General features: G+C 37.0%; 1 protein-coding gene across 4 annotated transcripts in view; it reads right to left on the minus strand.

Annotated features, from left to right (window-relative positions):
- npnta (nephronectin a) overlaps window positions 1–21,432 on the minus strand; it is a 50,838-nt gene that overhangs the window by 14,820 nt on the left and 14,586 nt on the right. For 2 of the 4 annotated variants that reach the window (XM_084403252.1, XM_084403251.1), the window contains 4 exons: window positions 16,350–16,442; window positions 9,612–9,704; window positions 4,368–4,487; window positions 1,483–1,602 (listed from right to left, as the gene is read on the minus strand). In XM_084403252.1, coding sequence (XP_084259378.1) covers window positions 1,483–1,602; window positions 4,368–4,487; window positions 9,612–9,704; window positions 16,350–16,442 — 426 coding nt within the window. The remainder of the gene's footprint in view (window positions 1–1,482; window positions 1,603–4,367; window positions 4,488–9,611; window positions 9,705–16,349; window positions 16,443–21,432) is intronic. The other 2 variants (XM_084403254.1, XM_084403253.1) reach the window with 1 other exon arrangement.

Raw genomic sequence — 21,432 nt, forward strand, 5'->3', positions numbered from 1 at the left:
GCGGAGCTACAAAAGCTTGTGCTTCCACACACACACTGAAAATTCCTAAAAACTTTTAGCCTTTTATGTTCAAACCGGATTCAGACAATGATGGAGAGACTCAAGAAGAAGTGACAACATGTAGAATGAAACAGGACATTTCTGAATGGTTAGTTGATGAATTTATGTAGCTGATGTGTAGTTAACTATCTTCTAGTCATTGATTAGCATATTCTGTCATGATAATCTATAAATCACATTCCCGGGGGCGGGGTTTATGTAAATTCTAGGGTTGGTGATGTCACTAACCCTGGAGGAATGTCGTGTAGTCCCTACCAGCCGTTTGTTGTAGTCCTTAAAAAGCAATTTCTTTAAAAGCAAATATCTCCCTTTGCTTTGAACTTTGAGCGTTGGAACTTTGCAGATGTTGTTTATGCTCAAACAGCAACATTACACACTAACTAAAGTTAGAAAAGTGAAATCATAATCAACCACCCCTTTAAATTATGCTATGCTAGCAAGATGTTAAATCATGCTAACAACACGCTAAATCATGCATGAAAATGTTAATCATGCTAGCAACGTGCTAAATAATGCTAACAAGAGGTCATATCATGTTAGCAATGTGTTAATTATAATAAAATGCATAATACTGCATATTTTTTGTATATCATTTATAAATACTAATACAATTTATTATAAGTATAAAATATTGACACTTTTGATGGCAGATTTTTAGATGCGCAGCGTCCAAAATCGAATACTTCCCTACTGTATATGCAAAAAACAGTACGCCAAAAGAGTATGTCTGAATGCATAGTATTCGAAAAGGCCACCGGATGACCTACAACTTCCGGTGAGATTCTGAAGTGTGCTTACTCTTTACTATCCCATGAGGCCACGGGAGAAGATTTATGAATGGCAGTGAAGCGACAGTAACTGACGCTGGTAGATCACATAATAATTACAACATGGCGAATGTTGTACGTCCAGATTACATTCATACTACACACACACTCATACTAAATAGAACATACTTTTTTAACGGTCACAAAGTAATTTCAAATTCAAATGTAGAAACTGCTCAAGAAAGTGTGCGATTCCAGGCGCAGCTGTGGTTATTTTGGGAGACGTACAGTATGTTCTCATGATTGTCACAATCATGTCCTGTTTAGTAGTTTCTGTCATGTCTGTATTCAATCTCATTAGTTGCTATGGTGTGTGATTGGTAAATCTCTATCCAGCTGGCCCTGTTTAGTGTCCTCATTTGCTATGTGTACTTATACACACTGTTCTGTTCAGTTCAGTTATTGTTGGTGTTATCAGTGTTTGTACTCTTCTGTGTTTGCTGTTGGATGAAAGACTTTTGTATTTGTTCACCGCCATCTCCGTCTCTTTCTACAGCCTCAAGCCTCCTATCCGTGACAATAATGAGCTTTCTTTCTAAAGATCAGTGGAAATTCGATTACCAATTAAAGTAATGCATTAGCCATGAACACATACCCACACAGGTCCTGCCATCTGGAGCGAGCTGCAGACCTGGAGACGGGCACTGGCAGCGAACCTCTCCTTTCATTACTTCACAGCCGTACTGGCAGTTCGCCATGCTGCATGTCCGGGCATCTGACAGAAAGATGCGCACACCAGGTTTAGCACTTATGATACACATTTCCTCCACTTATACATTAAAACACAGAACCACTCAAGTATACAAAGCACACTGTACATGGAAAGCAAAATGTACCAACAGATGTTCCACATATAAGCATCCAAGCAAGAGAACAAAGATGAACAGCCATTAAATAGGGTGCAAGGCCACAGGTCGCAGAAGGGAACACACTTTTCCATATTTAGCTTGATGGCCTTGAAGGAAACGAGCAGTGAAGCAGATAACCTTGCGTTATTAGATTGTGCAGTGATCTATAAGCCCTGCGGAGAAACATTCTCAACTGGTGTGTCGAGGGGGTCGTCACAGACAGCACAGCCCATTTTACACCAGACAGCGAGGTAAAAAAAAACACTCGAGAGAAAAGAAGATGCCACGTTGTTCCTGCTAATGCTGGTTGAAAACCAAACAAAACCAAACCAAAAAACTCAATTATTTTCTAAAGTCTTGAAGGAAATGAAATAAGAAAGAGATGGGTTACGAAACCTTTAAATTTGTGTGTACTGCATAAGTAATAGATCTCAATTCTGGGCCAGGTTAAAATATCACAGTAAAAATAAATCAAATAACATTAAAATAAAATTGTGTTTGTATTGAGTTTTGAGCAAATGTTGTTTAACATAAGTTTGACATTTAATTTTGAGGAATTTTGTGTATTTCGTGAATAATTAAATAGTTTATTATTATTATTGTTATAAAATTCATATTTTCTACATTTATTTTTATTAGCCTAATAATTATTTTTAATTGCAGGTGGAATACGTTTAATTAATTATAATTTTAATTAAATTGAATTTAATGAAAAGAAGTTTAATAATAACAAAAAAACGTCAAATAACATAAACTTTTCTCTTTTTTCAATGTGGAAAAATAAAACCATTTAAATGCATAAAATAAAATAAAATAAAATAAAATAAAATAAAATAAAATAAAATAAAATAAAAAATAAAAAAAATAAAATAAAATAAAATAAAATAAAATTAAATTAAATTAAATTAAATTAAATTAAATTAAATAAAATTAAATTAAATTAAATAAATAATATTTGGCACTTACAGTATTTAACTTACAGTGATGAAGCTGATTTCAAAAGAGCATTTTTTTACCATCAAATAACATAAAGTTTTCTCTTTTTTCAATGTGGAAAAATAAAACCATTTAAATGCATTGCATTGCATTGCATTGCATTGCATTGCATTGCATAAAATAAAATAAAATAAAATAAAATAAAATAAAATAAAATAAAATAAAATAAAATAAAATAAAATAAAATAAAATAAAATAAAATAAAATAATATTTGGCACTTACAGTATTTAACTTACAGTGATGAAGCTGATTTCAAAAGAGCATTTTTTTTACCATCAAATAACATAAAGTTTTCTCTTTTTTCAATGTGGAAAAATAGAACCATTTAAATGCATAAAATAAAATAAAATAAAATAAAATAAAATAAAATAAAATAAAATAAAATAAAATAAAATAAAATAAAATAAAATAAAATAAAATAAAATTAAATTAAATTAAATTAAATTAAATTAAATTAAATTAAATTAAATTAAATTAAATAATATTTGGCACTTACAGTATTTAACTTACAGTGATGAAGCTGATTTCAAAAGAGCTTTTTTTTTTTTTTACCATCAAGTTATGAATAATTTGAGCTTGTGCAGACTTTTATCAGATCAGCACCCAGCCTCTCCAAACTATGCAGTAATCTGCCATCTGAGCATTGACAATGATTGTACCACCCACGTTACCATACTTTGATTAACTCTGTAATTCAATGGTGTTTACTGAAGTGTGAGCTGTGGGAAGGTGAGAAAATATTTATCAGAGAGTGTAATCTTGAAGCCTCTGGAAGCACACTTAGCACCAGGCAAGCACAGGCACAGTCCACTTGGCGTAGGGAGGATAGCTTAAGGCCAGCAATAACACTTAGCCTTAGCCTGGCAGGGTTGAAGTTCACAGCTTTCTCATATTTTTTTTGTGAGTCACTTGAAAGCTCTCTGCAGGGTTGAGGGACGCCCTGAGCTCTTAGAATGATTTGTGTATGGCAGAAGAGACTATAAAAACACACTAAATAAAATAAAATCCCGGAAGGAAAATTGTGACTTTCTCTTTAATAAAAGGGAAAATAAATGTAATAAATAAAATAAATAATAAATCAAAACAAAAGGAAATTTGCGATTTTCCTTTTCTTTTCTTTTCTTTTTTATGTAGAAAAATTTCAAATTTCTTTTTTTTTTTTCTAAAATGGAAAAAATATAACTTTTTAAACAAAACAAAACAAAACAAATTTTTTTTTTTTTTTATGTGGAAAAAATAAAACCTTTTAAACAAAACAAAACAAAAATATTATTTTTTTTAATGTGGAAAAATAAAACCTTTTTCACAAAACAACACAAACAAAACAAATAAACAAATAAATAAATAAAATAAAAAATACAGAAGGAAAATTGCAATTTTCTCTTTTTGGTGTGGAAAAATAAAACCATTTAAAATAAAATAAAATAATTTTATGTTGTCTGTATTTTTGCATTATCTTATTATTCTTTGTAAAGCTTTTTGGAACAATATACTTGTAGAAATCCAGCTTGTAGAAACAAAACATAGTGGTTGACACTGCTGGTAGCACTATAATCCGTTTCAAGCAAAGCACTGAAGAGCTATTAAACCATTGACACAGTAGGACAGCACGCGTAAAACAGAGACGTAACTCACTTCCACAGCTCCCATCAGGTAACAGCATGTATCCGTTCAGGCAGTAGCATTTGTAGCTCCCGTATGTGTTCATGCACCTGTGTTTACAGGGCCGAGGCTTGAGGCCGCACTCGTTCAGGTCTGCAGACAGAAGAACAGAGAGGGGGAGGTTAGAACATCCTCCTGTGAGAGAGCAAAGGAATTAGGCTTAAACCAGAGGTCAAATTTAAAAGGTCAATCCTTTTAAACCTGTGAGGCGGCGTCTGCTAGAAGAAGGTGAAGCCGCAGGCCACCGTGTCGGGACAGGCCCACCTCTGAGCGCCTCACTCCACAGGACGCTGCACTTCAACAAACCTGAGCTTTAGCTTCCAACACTCTGCGTCTAACGCAAAAAGTAACTTCTTCCTTTTGAAAACTCTGCTCAACTCTGCAAAGGTCAACTACGAACTCATTACCAGACTTTAAATATTTTACAATATTCTAAACTCTGAAGCTGTTGAACTATTTCTAGACTTTGAACACTAACCTTACTGCCATATAGAGACAGTTCGAACCATAACCACCTTAAAACTGTAACTTCAGGACAGCAGATTGAGTGCCAGACCAAAGAGGTAAATCAATAATAGAGTTATGCATAATAGCAAAAAACATATATGTATATGTGTATATATATATATATATATATATAGACCAATTTCTTCATGATTTCTTTATTCTCAATTGCTGAATTGGTGTTATTGTTACTAAAACTTAACTAAAATTATTGAAAATAATTTTCATATATATATCAGATATATCAGATTAAAAAAAATGTTAAATTGAAATAAAGTGAGTTTAAGTTAAATATAAAAAAGAATTTGAACATTTGAAAATTTAAAAAATGTAAGAAATATTAGAAAAATAATCAAAATGGGGAAAAAATGACTAAAATGAAAAATAAAAGGTCATTTAAAATATTAATAAGTACTATAATAGTATGCTAATAATACTAAAATAACACTGAAATGCTGATCTGAAAACTGCATCATTTATGTTTTGATTAATTAATTAATTCATATCTGGTGTTTTCTATTTTACAAAAGGAAAAGTCAGTGTGAAAACTTTGTGTAATTCTCCCAAAGAAATAATAATTTCAATTTTATCAATATAAAAAAAAAAGATTAGTTCAATATTGTAAATAGTGAAACAAACACTGTATTTACAATTAGCTTATTAATTTTGATTACTTGATAAATTATTATTATTTTATCTATTTATCCACAAGGTTAAGTGATTGTTTAATTGTTTATCCATTCCTCAAATGATTATTGAGTAGCGCAAAAGTAGCCCTCATCTGTTGAGAGCTGGGGGAAAAAAATACAAGTAAGAGGTTTTCAATCACCAAGGCAAAGAAATGCTTGATTTGTATTGGGGAGGGAAAAAAAACGATATAGTTCAATCCGTGCGCAACCATATATCCACATGGGCCATCAGCTGGGCTACATATCACTTACATCTCAATATCATAAGCTACACAGCCAGGTTTATAGGCCAGACACGTAGCATGATGCCTGCAGTCTCATTTGCACCGGACTGAAAATAGATCCTCCTGGCTGGTGTACATGAGGGTCTTTGGCATGGCCCAGTTCTGAGAGAATGGCGCCATCTTTAGCGGTCGGTTATGCGCGGAATGCATTCCTAGAGAAGCGCGTGCTGGCTATATTTGACAGGTGGTACTGATTTAAATAGATGAATAGCAGTGTATTACTGGTAATTGGCAGTGGTGGGAGGTCACTCGACTGGGATGATTAGCAGAGGTGTGCGAGGACAGCTACAATCACTGCCATTCATCTTACCGAGAGTCCACCACTAGGACCAAATCAATCTCTCGGTTTCAAAGTGGAATCAAAATCGAGTCTAAATCTTTGACACCTTTTCAAACCGTACCACATTCTCCTGTAAGTATATATTGCGGCTCTGAGCTGCTGAAGCCGTGATTACGCACTCCGAATTTCAATTCCCAATTAGGCTGCAGTTTCATGATGATTTGGGACATAACTGACTAACGTTGGCCCTTGACACGTTCTTTGCTTGTGGATTTTAGCTGGGCATGTGCAACACTTTTTGGAAAAAAAGTCTTCAAACACTAGTTGGAATTGTGGCCAGACACTTCTATGAAGTGTTTTTAAGAAATGAAAAGTCTTCTAGGGGAATAATCAAATAATAAAAGAATCTTAAAGTATTAAAATATGCATTATTATAATTCATCCTAAAAATTCATATTAATATCAAAATATATAAATAGAATATTAGAGAAAAAGTTCTCTATGTGCTCATGATTTCTAAGCCTGTAATTACTTAATATATATATATATATATATATATATATATGAAATACAACAGAAAATATTTTGAAAAGACAAAAATGCATGGATAATGTTTTTGGCATTTATATGGTGTTTTGTCATTAATTGAGCTAGAATTCATATTCTTTGTATGGAAAATTATTATTATCATTATTATCACCATCATACATCAAGATTATTATTGTTATTAACGACATATACATCAACATTTCATACATCATCCAATAAAAATAAATGTAGAAAATGATGGCGTTTTTGTCATTAATTGAGCTTGTATTCACATCCATTGCAGGGATAAGGGCAGGCAGAACATTCTGTCAAACGTCTGCTTTTATGTTTCATGGAAGAAATGAGGGAGAATGAATAATGACACAATTTACATTTTTGGGAGAGCTTAAGAAAAAATGATGTGAAAACAAAATATTTAATCAGACCAAAGTGATATCAAATCATCTGTAAAATCGCAGAATCTCATCTACTGTACCACGTCTATATCGCACGAAGTCTCAGTGGTTCAGGCTGTAACTCAACTCTCTGAGCACAGCAGCAAGTAAACAAATACATTGCAGAAAGACGTTTAGAAAACCGAAGCAACTCCTGTTTCTGTCAGCGGAGGTGAAGAGGAAACTAACCCATCATCACAGGAGACTCATTGGCCCTTTGCTAACTAAAATACCGCTGAAAACAGCAGAACTGAAATGTCACATTCCCAGAATAGCCATTCTTCACAGGAGACAGCTCTGAGCTGCAACACATGGCAAACTAATGATAAGGAATGATAATAATAAAAACGCCTAAATTGTCCAGTTTGGAACGGGGAAAATGGAGGGTAGGAGGTGTGAAGGTGTTGAAAACCACAAACAGAGTGCAGGTAGACTGAACAAGTTTACACCGTATAGAAGGTGTGACCGCAGACTATTTCTGAGTGTTGCTCTTATGAGTAGTGAAGAAAAATGAGAGAGAGAGAGAGACAGAGAGACAGAGAGAGAAGGATGGATGGATGGGTGGATGGGTGGATGGATGGATGGATGGAGGGATTGTATTGTATTGTATTGTATTGTATTGTATTGTATTGTATTGTATTGTATTGTATTGTATTAGATTTGGATGGATGGATGGATGGATGGATGGATGGATGGATGGGTGGATGGATGGAAGGATGGCAGGATGGATGGATGGATGGATTGTATTGTATTGTATTGTATTGTATTGTATTGTATTGTATTGTATTGTATTTGGATGATGGATGGATGGATGGATGGGGGTGGATGGGTGGATGGATGGATGGGTGGATGGATGGATGGATGGATGGATGGATGGATGGATGGCAGGATGGATGGATGGATGGATTGTATTGTATTGTTTTGTATTGTATTGTATTATTAGATTTGGATGATGGATGGATGGATGGGTAGATGGAAGGATGGATGGAAGGATGGATGGATGGGTGGATGGATGGATGGATGGATGGATGGATAGATGGATGGATGGATGGATGGATGGATGGATGGATGGATGGATGGGTGGATGGAAGGATGGATGGAAGGATGGATGGATGGATGGATGGAAGGATGGCTGGATGGATGGATGGATGGATGGATGGATGGATGGATTGTATTGTATTGTATTGTATTGTATTGTATTGTATTGTATTGTATTGTATTAGATTTGGATGATGGATGGATGGATGGATGGATGGATGGATGGATGGATGGGTGGATGGAAGGATGGATGGGTGGATGGATGGGTGGATGGATGGATGGAGGGATTGTATTGTATTGTATTGTATTGTATTGTATTGTATTGTATTAGATTTGGATGGATGGATGGATGGATGGATAGATGGATGGATGGATGGATGGATGGATGGATGGATGGATGGATGGATGGATGGATGGATGGAAGGATGGCAGGATGGATGGATGGATGGATGGGTGGAAGGATGGATGGATGGGTGGATGGATGGATGGATGGGATTAGATTTGGATGGATGGATGGATGGATGGATGGATGGATGGGTGGATGGGTGGATGGAAGGATGGATGGAAGGATGGATGGATGGGTGGATGGATGGATGGATGGATGGAGGGATTGTATTGTATTGTATTGTATTGTATTGTATTGTATTAGATTTGGATGGATGGATGGATGGATGGATGGATGGATGGATGGATGGATGGATGGAAGGATGGCAGGATGGATGGATGGATGGATGGGTGGAAGGATGGATGGATGGGTGGATGGGATTAGATTTGGATGGATGGATGGATTGGATTGGATTGGACTGGACTGGATAGATAGATAGATAGATAGATAGATAGATAGATAGATAGATAGATAGATAGATAGATAGATAGATAGATAGATAGATAGATAGATAGATAGATAGATAGATAGATAGATAGATAGATAGATCATCACCAGAATCAAAATCATGACCAGAATTACCTCAGAGGCAACAACAACAACAACAACATGACAGACGCTTTTTGATTGACAGGATATTTGTTTGGGAACTGGAGATGGGCCTGAGATAGAGGAGACAGGCAGAAGGTCAAAGAGGAGGAGAGCAGCCGGACAGCCACTGGAGTGCTCGCGGATAAAAGAAGTTCAGAGGAACTGACAGACACAGACAGGATGTGTGTGAAGGAGAAAGAAAGCAGGGTGAAACATAACAGCCTCTTAAAGGCTTAATATGTGTGTGTGTGTGTGTGTGTGTGTGTGTGTGTGTGTTTCTGCCAAGGCATGCATGGCTTTCTCCATGTCATTCCGGCCATGCCTGTGGAGGCTTTGGGGATCTGCTGAAAGGAAAGTCCTGACTCTCGCACCATGCACGTGGGCCAGAGGGGTGGCATTCGGGACGCAGGCGTCACCCGGTGAGTGCTCTTACATGAAAATCACACACAGAGGATTAGCTCACCCTCTGAAGGCGCCGCAATCGGCTGGTGGTCCATGGGAACAAAAACAGGAGGGTGACTGTGCCATAATGGGGGGATAACATAGCCCTGCTCTTCTTTAGGAGTGAGGAAAACAGACAGATAACAGCACACAGGATACCGTGGACAAAAACATTCATACAAATATTCCTGTAGAGGAGAATAATAACATTATTCAGTAAATAAAGATTATTAGTAGATAAAATAAGAAAGCCCTGGACATGTTTTTAGCTTCTCTATATTCTGAGCTAAACAACGTAGGACTGGGTTTGATTGTGAAAAGTATTCATTCATATTGCCTTGGTAACACCAAAAGAGAGTCAATACTACGGAGCCCCTAAAGGGACCTTTGCAAAAACTCACGAGAAACTTTTTACATGTGCGCAGTGCTCAAACGTTACAATTTTAGGTTTATGTATACAACAACCTATTTCATTTGTGCATCCACTGCCATTTTACTATGGAGAAAAGGAGAGTATGGATGCGCATGAATTAATACAAATGTGGCTTTTGTTAGAGCAGTATATCTCTAATTTCACAGCCTTTAACGCATCCTCTGTGACGGCCGAGAAACCGCGCAGAGAAATGGGGTTATTTCTCAATACGGCTGTGTGTATTGTCCTATTTACCAAGTGAAAAGGTTCTCGTGAGCATGCAGAAAGTGTGTATACGTATATACATATACATATATACATATAGGGATGTTTCTGAGGTGGAAAAGATCATTATATTTGAATAAAAAATTTCTTCATATTAGTCTTTTTAATTTTTCATCAAAATGTATTACCACCTCTGAAATGACTTTCCTTTTTGCTCCTTCCAACCCCCTATTCACATAAAGAGCACTTTTCACAATCCATTCCATTAATCATAAAACTGAAAGTCTTGTCCGACATTATTTATTGTCAAACACAGAAATAGAACAGAAATGGGCTGCCAAAGCTGTTTCTTGTTGAAACTCAATTTTGATTTTATGATTTCTTGGAAGAAAAAGTTACAGTAAGATCCCTCGTCTGCAGAAAACGGTTCTTTTTGGATATAAATAAAAGTGGGCAGGTTTAGTCTCAGCTGCATAATTACACGGTGAGCACCAACCATAATGACTGGAAAAATCCTGACCCCTTTTGTTCTGGAGCAGCTGAAATTAGGTGATGAACAAAAAGACAAAACCTAAAAATAGTGGAGAGTGACTGAAGGGTTTGGTATTTAAAGTGTTTATAGTCCAATGTAACCCTTCAGCTTTCAAAAATACGAATACAGTACCGACAACTGTCTGTGATTGACACTGGAAAAAAAGATGAGAGCCGGTAATGTCAGTGTTACAGAACAATGTCGGCGCTTTACAGCTTAATTATATGATGACATGTAAAGAATCCCATATAATCCCCTCAGCTGTGCTTGGCTTTCCAACTCCTAAATATCACACGGAAATGAACATTGTTTTTCAAAAAACAAAACACATTAACCGTTATTATGCCCCTGGCTTGCCGAAAATCTAACATTTAGGATGTAGACTTTGCAACTTTTAAAATCTGTGGGTCCATATGTGAGTTTAATGATTTTTATTTAAACATTTTTATTTTATGTTTGCCCTGAAGACTATGTATGATGTTAGTCAAAAACAGTTGTAGTTTAGCTTTAGATTACTATTTTTCATCTTTTAGCTGTTTTTTTTTTTTCTAGAATAATCTGCTCTCTCAGCCTGACCAAATTAAAAAGGCCCCAAACTGTCCAACATTCAGTTCAATCAGACTAAAGGTGTACATTTTGTATGAGCCAACCCATTTGATATCTTACTATTTTGCATGAGACTGGAACATCTATTTTAGTATATGTCATGTGCATAAGACAATTTATGCATGATGTTAAAAACAATTTCTTTAAAGGAGAACTCCGGTCAATTTTAACATTGAGCTCATTTTTTTGTACATTTGGAGTGCTGTCAGTACATAGAACAACGACAAAAATCGGTGTTGCCTACACCGAGTTATTCTATTTTTAAAATTTGCGCCCTGTAGACTTCAATGGGGCAATGTTTAAACCTGCTTTTAGCCTCTTAACATCCTTGATGTGTCATTACAAGTGCACAGACAATGTGAGTGATTCCTTCAGAGTGAACATGGTGAATCTGACTGCAGTAGATGTGAAAGATATTAATAAAAATTAAGTTAATTCAGCCAGCGCTCATACCTGTATTTACTTCCTGTTTTCGGTCGAAGCCCACAGTAGTCGATTGTCGAGTTCTCCACTGTTGCTTAGTTACCTATGATCACACGCGTGAACTCGACAATCGACTACTATGGACTTTGACCGAAAACAGGAAGTAAATACAGGTATGAGCGCTGGCTGAATTAACTTAATTTTTATTAATATCTTTCACATCTACTGCAGTCAGATTCACCGTGTTCACTCTGAAGGAATCACTCACATTTTCTGTGCACTTGTAATGACACATCAAGGATGTTAAGAGGCTAAAAGCAGGTTTAAACATTGCCCCATTGAAGTCAACAGGGTGCAAATTTAAAAAATAGAATAACTCGGTGTAGGCAACACCGATTTTTGTCGTTGTTCTCTGTATTGACAGCACTCCAAATGTACAAAAAAATTAGCTCAATGTTAAAATTGACCGGAGTTCTCCTTTAATAGCCATTTAATAAACTAAGCATTTAACATGGGCTACGGAGAAGTGCACCCTGGATAACGCATTGTTAGACCATAAAGCAGATCTATCTTCATATCTGAAAGCATTTTACAATATTTGATGCCCCATAATGGATTCCTGACCGATTCCAGGAACAGCAGGTAAGCAGATTCTCATTAACAGAGACCTCCTCTGAAAATTAGCATCTTATTAAATTGATTTGATCCATGGAGAGCCGAATGCAGCTCTGTCTAACTTGACTCCTAAATGGATTAGCGCTTTAATGAGTTTATTTGTTCTGGGCAAAGATGCCCATCTGCCTCAGATCATCTCCATGACAGTGATGTTACAGTGAAGAGCATCTGGAGCCATTAGCTTACTGGCAAAATTGAGAATCAAAGGAGGTGAATGCTATTGTGCTTAAAAAGGATAGTATTTTGTAGAATGTCAGTAATCAAACAGTTGATGGGCCCCATTGACTTCCATAGATTTCCTATTATGGAAGTCAACTGTTCAACTGTTTGATTACTGACATTCTTTAAAATATCTTCTTTTGTGTTCAGCAGAAGAAAGAAATTCATACAGGTTTGGAACAACTTGAGAGGGTGAGTAAGTGATGACAGGTTGAACTATCCCTTTAATTGCATAAAACTACAATTTTGAGTCATAAAATCGATAGTTCAGTTTCCACACATCAGTTAAGTATTAATGTGGCAACTGTAAACATATTTTGGTTATGCTCAAGTCATGAAGCTTCTGACAGCTCTAAATATGGTTCAACCAATTAGAATTAACAGAAAGAACCAGTGTTTGGGAAAGTTACTTTTAAAAGTAATGCGTTACAATATTGTGTTACTCCCTAAAAAGTAACTCATTGCGTTACTTAGCTACGGAAAGTGTGTTACATTACTTTAGAGTTACTTTTAGTCACATGGGCTGGGCTTGCGTATTTGTTTTTTTAATAACAAAAAGTATTTTGGAAAATATAAAGGCCCTTTTACACCAAAAGTGAGATAAGTAAATGCATGTTCACATGTAGTCTAGAACTACAATAACTGTCATGTTAACACAGCGCACACAACGCCTCAGCACTTACTCACGATTAATCTCAACATGAGGACAGGAGAGCTATCACTCAATAAATTGGAAAACAAACTTTTTGAAAAAGTAACTCATATATTTTGTTGAAAATTTAAAAGTAATGAGTTACTTTACATGTAACTTGGAAAAAGTAATCTAAGTACTTAACTTGCGTTACTTGTATGCGTTACACCAACACTGGTCAGAATTATCAATTTTTAAAAAGTATGGTAAAATCTCTGCGATGCACGGCTCATTGCTTTATTACAGATGCTCTTCATGGCATTTTGCAGGCTGCACTTTTGAGTTACATGAACTGCTGTCCTACATGTCACATGTTCTATCAAATATACAACATAACTTAAAGGTAAAGTGTGTAACCAGCCAAACCACGAACCATGAGAACGTGATCAAGATAAACGGATGCCCCAAACGCGCTCCATTGTTTGAGCCAACATTTCTGTGACAGGTTCATCATTTTATATTTATGATCAAAATATATTATATCCTTTAATAGCACTACAGAGCCCAATGCTCAATCACATACTTGTCTTTGCATATTAAACTAGGATAGGTGAAAGTATTTTAAGATCGAAAAATGACACTCATCACCTTTAAATCCCAATTTGGCTATTAAACTTTGGGGGTGTTATCCCTCATTGTAATTGGGATTAAGCACTAAGCTCTTTATCATTGTTTCTGTTCAGCTCTGCACGTGGTTTTCTCTGCACTAATCACTTGTGGTGGATCCTTTTAACATTGAGGCCCTGCTTTATAAAAGGGTTTCATGTATAAAAAATAAAAAAAATGCAAATTGATGGCTGAGCTGATGTATATATACATATACATATGCAGGGCCTAAAATTAACACTCGCCAAGCACCAAATGCGAGTAAAAATCAACATTGGATTGAGCTCTCTTTCACATCTTCTTGCACTTGAAAAGACATATTCAAACAAAATGATGTCAAAATGCCCATCTTGGCGAGTATCCTTGTAAACATAGTCATTTATATCTTAACTAAGCGTAATCAGTTGAGAAATAAAACGCATGTGTATTAGTGTATTGGATCCGTGCATTAGCTCTTAAAGTGACAGCAGCCTAATATACCTGCTGCTGTTTGCAGTAGCACCTCAATGCAGTCCACAAGATCCAGGGGGCGGGGTTGGATCCACATCTAAGGGGTGGAGATTGGTAGGTTTAGGGGTGGAGATGGGTAGGTTTAGGGGTGGGTTTAGGGATCAGAGGGTGGAGATGGGTAGGTTTAGGGGTGGGAGGGATCAGGGGGTGGAGATGGGTAGGTTTAGGTGTGGGTTTAGGGATCAGGGGGTGGGGATGGGTAGGTTTAGGGGTGGGTTTAGGGATCAGCGGGTGGAGATGGGTAGGGTTAGGTGTGGGTTTAGGGATCAGGGGGTGGGGATGGGTAGGTTTAGGGGTGGGTTTAGGGATCAAGGGGTGGAAATGGGTAGGTTTAGGGGTGGGTTTAGGGATCAGCGGGTGGAGATGGGTAGGTTTAGGGGTGGGTTTAGGGATCAGCGGGTGGAGATGGGTAGGTTTAGGGGTGGGTTTAGGGATCAGGGGGTGGAAATGGGTAGGTTTAGGGGTGGGTTTAGGGATCAGCGGGTGGAGATGGGTAGGTTTAGGTATATGTAAGGTGGGAGGAGTTGGATCTGGATCCAACTCCTCCCCCTTGATTTCGTGTTCTGCAGTGAGGACCATCTCGCTATTTGTGTTATTAATCAACACAAATTTTGTCTGTCAATCAAACAACAAAAGACAGAAAACAATCACTCTGCTCTTGACTGAATAACTTTTGTAACTTTATGTTTCATGGCTGGTAAAAAATATTTATAAGTCACTGGCCATTGGCAGGTGTGGCAAAAAGTTAGTTTTAGGCCCAATTGTATAATATTATATTTATTAATCTAGAGATTGTCAATTCAAAAATGAACTAATATGTAAAACACATTTTGATTACATTAGTATTAGTATAGAGCTATTAACAATCAACGTTTGCATTGCAAAGTATCGACTATGATTTCACAAAGGATTCAAAATAAATCATGAATAATATTAGCAATTATTACAATAGCTTATGAAATACAAGTGATTGGGCATCTTGTGTGGTATGATTTAATTTGCATGCTGATTGTTGTGTTACAAATAATTTCAATCAATAAATCAAAACAATTAGCGGCTTGAAAAACACTTCAGTCAGTCACACTGAATATGAAAGGCTTGATTATTTCCACCGCTCATTTTAATATGCCACCCAGGTGTCCGCGCTAACCAGCACCTGTCAACGTTTGAAACACGCAGGACAAATAAACCCTTGGCATGACAAATATTTGTAATTTCCTATAAATCCCATCAGATTCTTTTAATCGCTCTCGCCACGGAAGCCAAGTGAAGCTGTTAGAAACGTCATCTGTTGTGATGATCTTTTTTTTTTTTTTTTTTTATTCAATCATTTCCACCCAAGTCCAGCAATGCTAAAGAAGTTTAATCGACTTGACATGAAACCATGACGCAAGGGAAAACCGAAAAGATTCTATTCCACATTCCAGAGGGGATTGTTTTCCCTTTCCTTCCCGTCTTTTAATTACACCTTCTCCCTTTGCCTTCCGAGGGCACAGAATCCTCTGTTTAAATCTCCCAGCCTTCTCCTCTCAAATGGAAATGTGCCTGTTAAATCAGGGGTTATCTCCGACGCCAGCGTTCTTCTGATGAGACAACTACAGACAGAATTTAGTCCCTTGGCTCCGTTTTATTTTCGGTACAGCGTTCTTAGTTCAGTAATTGAGATATTATCAGCTTAAGGGAAACCTCGCATCCTGAATCACTACATCACTCAATACAACAGATACATTGTTTTGTGTAGTAGACCTACAGGGTAACATCTACATCCAGAGGCCTTTAAATGAATGCAGTGACAAATTGGTGCTTTAGAATAGAAAGAGAGATTGATTTAAACGTACTGTAAGCACACTTCAGCACTTACCTTGGTTGCACGTTTTTCCTGTATAACCTGGATGGCACTTGCATTTGTTGGGTCCCACGCATTCTCCGTGTTTGCATCCGTGCTGACATACGGCTGCAGGCAAAAAGATCATCAGCATCATTTTACTCCAAGGTCTGTGCAGTAGATATGGAACCATGTAACAAAAAAACAGGCTTAAGTTTTTGTGCTAAGAAAAAATCAAACCGTTCTCACTGTGGGAAATAAGTGTCCATACAATTAGACCTTGAGGATATTGTGGCGAGAGATCCACAAAACCATTATTTTGGAACGCTGGCCCCCTACATCAATAATTCATTGTTTGCCTTGGTCATTTTAATGAACCGAGTGTACGGTCCACCTCACTTCTGCTTTATGTCTCATTACATCTCACATTTGGATTGGGAAGAAGCCCAGAGCTGTGCAACATCAGAAACATTTTAGATCCGAGACTGAGGGAACTGCATTGTATTGCTCAAATAAGTACTGAGTAATATCAGTTAACTACATGTACTTACCATAGAGTTAGGGTTAGGGTTAGGGTTTGGTTTAGGGTTAGATACTTGTAATTATGCATAATTTACTGTTATTACAATAGTAAGTACATGTAGTAACGTGTAACTACGTAACCTTAAAATCAAGAGTTACCGAAAACATCCTCAGGGTTGAATATGGGGTAAATACTGCCTCTGACATCTTCAAAATAGAGACAAAAACATGCAAATTTCAAAAAACAAAAGCTACATCCCATCCCATACTGCTCTTCCTAATGTTGTCAGAATGATTCTGTGTTTGCAGCCCTGCTGCTAAATAACAGCACAGGAAACTGATCGGCCTTTTATAGCATACCAGATTAGGTTCAGAGCAACGCAAATCAAATTATGTTTGAAGTAGTACGTCAAACATGCCCAAATGGCATATTCATTAGTGAATTAATGAAAGTATGCTTCCGAGCACATTTTTTATTGTTATATAAATATGCCACAACATGAGTCTTTTCTTTAGTATGAATAATACTGGTATTCTATTTTGGTTTATTTTCATATTAAATGTTTTGTGATTATATAACATAAAATAATTGTTATTATAATGATTCCATATTTTGTTTTTGTGTTTGTGGAACATTTATGAAGAATAAAATGTATATTTAAAAAAAAAGTTACCCAATTTACCCTAGTTACTTGATCACCTGCATGTGCAATGGTATTTTAATGGTCTCAACCATTTTAATCACAAATCACTGGTAAGGGAATTGCACAAAGTGACTCAGCAGCACAGAATAGCTTTCTTCCAGACAGCTTTTTACAGGAAGAAGAGTCAGTGTTGTTCCACTCGATGTTAATGGCTTCAAACAGTTCATGAGTAGTTGGAAAATGTCTCCCAGTTTGTTTGAGTTTAATGCGAGACCAAATATTAACTATAGGCTTCAAATCTGGACTCTGACCGATGTCAAAACATGAGCCTGATGGACTTGTTCTCAAGCCATTTCTTGGTTGTCTTTGCACTTTGGGCAGGAGCCTTGTCTTGTTGAAGAATAACATCTGATCACTCATCTTTAGAAAACTAGTCATTCTGCATTATTCTCCTGTACTCTAAAGCATTAAATGACTTTTCACAGTGAAGAAACTCACCAATAGCAGCAGATAAAAAGGCTCCTCACACAATAACACAGTCTCTTTCTCATGCTTCACTGTGCTAGAAATGCATTTATTATTATATTTCTCAGCAGATTTCTGAAGACAACGCTCTGAAGCTTCACTATACATTTCGTGTTTCATTGTGATTCATCACTCCACACACAACTTCCCATATTCTGACAAAAATGTTTTTCTGAAACACTAATGGCTTTTTAAGTAGTGCATTTGTTTAAATTTTGCCAGTTTTCTGACCAATACATTGTCGTTAAGCTTAGTTTATAGCCATTTTTGGCTTGGCCTTTTTGTATTATAAATTTTTCGCCCAGGAGTGTATATAGACCTCTATATAAATATATAGGCCATATAAAAAAAAATTTGGATTTTTTTTTTTTTTTTTTTACTCAAAGTTTTAGTCATTTTTGTTGTGTTTTTGTCAATTTTATTCGTTTTTTATTTATTTAAATATATTACATTTTTATTTCTGTTTTAGTAAATTTGCTTTGGCAACTAGTTGAAATAAAGTTAATTATTTTTTTAATGTTTGATATATTTCAGCTAACTTTTATTTTATATAAGTTCAGTTTCAATTTACCAACCCTGGCTGTAACATTAGGCTGGACTAGAGCACTCAGTGGTGGTTCATACCAGAGTCTGCAGTCGACTGAGACTAATTTCCATTGAAAGCTTCGTTGACTCTCCAATTATAGAGGCCTATCAGAGCTGTTAATGTCCCTCACTGGTGCCATTCTCAGAGTGAAAGAGGAGCTAAGAATACACCACAAACAAACACACAAAATACTACAAGAGACATGAATGAGAAAAGATGCTATATAACCCCTTGACCCCAGATGGTGTACCTCAGATGTGATAAAAGACACACATATATCTACTTTCAGACTGTTCAAACTGCATGAAGGCGGAAAAGCATTAGCCCACTCTGGCAAAATGGTGAGATAAGAATCAGCCCGTCTCATTCCACTTTATTAGATTGAGTAAGCTAATCAAAGGTACAGTACATGTTGACCTTGCTTTTAACCTGTGCTATTTAATATAGAGGTTAGACAGTAAGATCAAACCCTACGGTTAAAACACAAAAGGACATGAGCCCTAATTTGGTGGTAAACCCCAAGCTGGCAGGAGACAAACAAGAAAACCGAAACGAGTTCTCTGACATTGAGTTTATCCGGGCGGCTGCCTTATCTCGCTAGCCAGACAGTTATCAAATGTGATGAAATCATGGATTAATCCTGGTGGGACGCTGTGTGATCACAAGCAGTGGTTATATTTTTAAGTGCTGACGAATGAAGAGCTTAAGGACAGGGCTTTAAAGGGAAACCTATCTGCCGCGGTCCGGTTCAGAGAAATGCCGACACTTGGAACACAAACCACAGGCGAAAACGGGCCAAGGGAAGTACCCGTTATTGACAAACCACATCAAACGGTCCCGCTGGCTTCAAAACGCCTAGCTCCTCTCTCACCACATGCGCTCCTCTACCCCTGGAGACTTTCATTCTCGGCATTGCATACCTATCAATCCATGCGCTCTGATGACGCATGACCGGATGATGGCAGCTTCAAAGCAATGTCCGAAAGTGTTGTTGGTGAATTTTATGAAAATAAGATTCATAATAAGGCTCACTAAGAATTTAAAAAGCTAATAATGATTTTTCCAAGCTGGAAAAATCAATAAACCTTGCAAAGCACATCTGCACCATGTCCTAGTGGTTTGTGCCAGACCTGTAATACCATCCATTACCATCCTGTAATACCATAGAATTTAAAAATGACATACAATTGTATTAAGAAATTATATTAAAAGTTAGCTTTAATATTTATAATCTTTTTACTTAGATATTTATATTTAAGTTTCACACTAACTACGCTACAATATCCCATCTAAAAATAAATGCATATATAACATATTATCTGCAAATCAGGTTTATTGGCAAAATGTACAGACTTTTGGCTGTTTGCAATGAACAAATCAAACAAAAGTAATTGAAAAGTAGTAGAAGTAATTGTTTTAAGTGGTTTCCCCAAATTCAACTGAAAATGCAAGTTTTAAACTCTTCTTGTTTCTTATCGAAAGTAACAAAACGCGGAGCTTATTGCGATTATTTATGGTGGTTAGGCAACAACGCTGTATTAGTGATGTAGTACTCGAGTCTCGAGAACGATTTCTGCTTTCTCAGACTCGTCTCGGACTTGTTCCTTCAAAGACTCGGTCTTGACTCGGTCTCGACCCTTCAAAGACTCGGTCTTGACTCGGACTCGGCATAGGCGGTCTCGTCCCCATCACTAGTCCACTAGAATACATACCCCTAGAAAATTTTTATTTGCCCTGCATGTCCTAACTATGATTAAAAAAGTCAGGGTAGGCTTAACATGTTGATGACAGAGCAGCACTGTTGAAGCAGTTTAGAAAAATAGGCAGAAGATGATGCATGTAGGGATTTTTTTAATGATAGTAAAAGCATAGTCCATATTAAGATGTTAAGACTGCTCCTCTAAACAATTCCCAATCTAGTTTAGACTGTAGGCCTAACTGTTGATTATTAACTGGGGTGATATTAAATCATGAATATGAAAACTGACATTTTTATGGTCTTGGTCTCGACTCCTAAAGACTCTGTCTTGACTCGGACTCGACCCTTCAAAGACTCTGTCTTGACTCGGACTCGACCCTTCAAAGACTCGGTCTTGACTCGGACTCGACCCTTCAAAGACTCGGTCTTGACTCGGACTCAACCCTTCAAAGACTCTGTCTTGACTCGGACTCGACCCTTCAAAGACTCGGTCTTGACTCGGACTCGACCCTTCAAAGACTCGGTCTTGACTCTGTCTCGACCCTTCAAAGACTCGGTCTTGACTCTGTCTCGACCCTTCAAAGACTCGGTCTTGACTCGGACTCGGCATAGGCGGTCTCGTCCCCATCACTAGTCCACTAGAATACATACCACTAGAAAATTTGTATTTGCTCTGCATGTCCTAACTATGATTAAAAAAGTCAGGGTGGGCTTAACATGTTGATGACAGAGCATTTTTTTAATGATAGTAAAAGCATAGTCCATATTAAGACGTTAAGACTGCTCCTCTAAACAATTCCCAATCTAGCTTAGACTGTAGGCCTAACTGTTGATTATTAACTGGGGTGATATTAAATCATGAATATGAAAACTGACATTTTTATGGTCTTGGTCTCGACTCCTAAAGACTCGGTCTCGACTCGGACTTGCTTCCTCAAAGACTCGGTCTTGACTCGGACTCGACTGAATTTGAAAACCAACGGACTCGGTCTCGACTCGGACTCGACCCTTCAGAGGCTCGGTCTTGACTCGGACTCGGCATAGGCGGTCTCGTCCCCATCACTACGCTGTATTCATCTCCCTGAAAGCACTCGGACATCTTAGAGACGTCTATTTGACGTCTACATTTACATCTGAGAGATG

The sequence above is a fragment of the Rutilus rutilus genome, assembly GCF_951802725.1.
Source record: "Rutilus rutilus genome assembly, chromosome: 2".
Lineage (NCBI taxonomy): Eukaryota > Metazoa > Chordata > Actinopteri > Cypriniformes > Leuciscidae > Rutilus > Rutilus rutilus.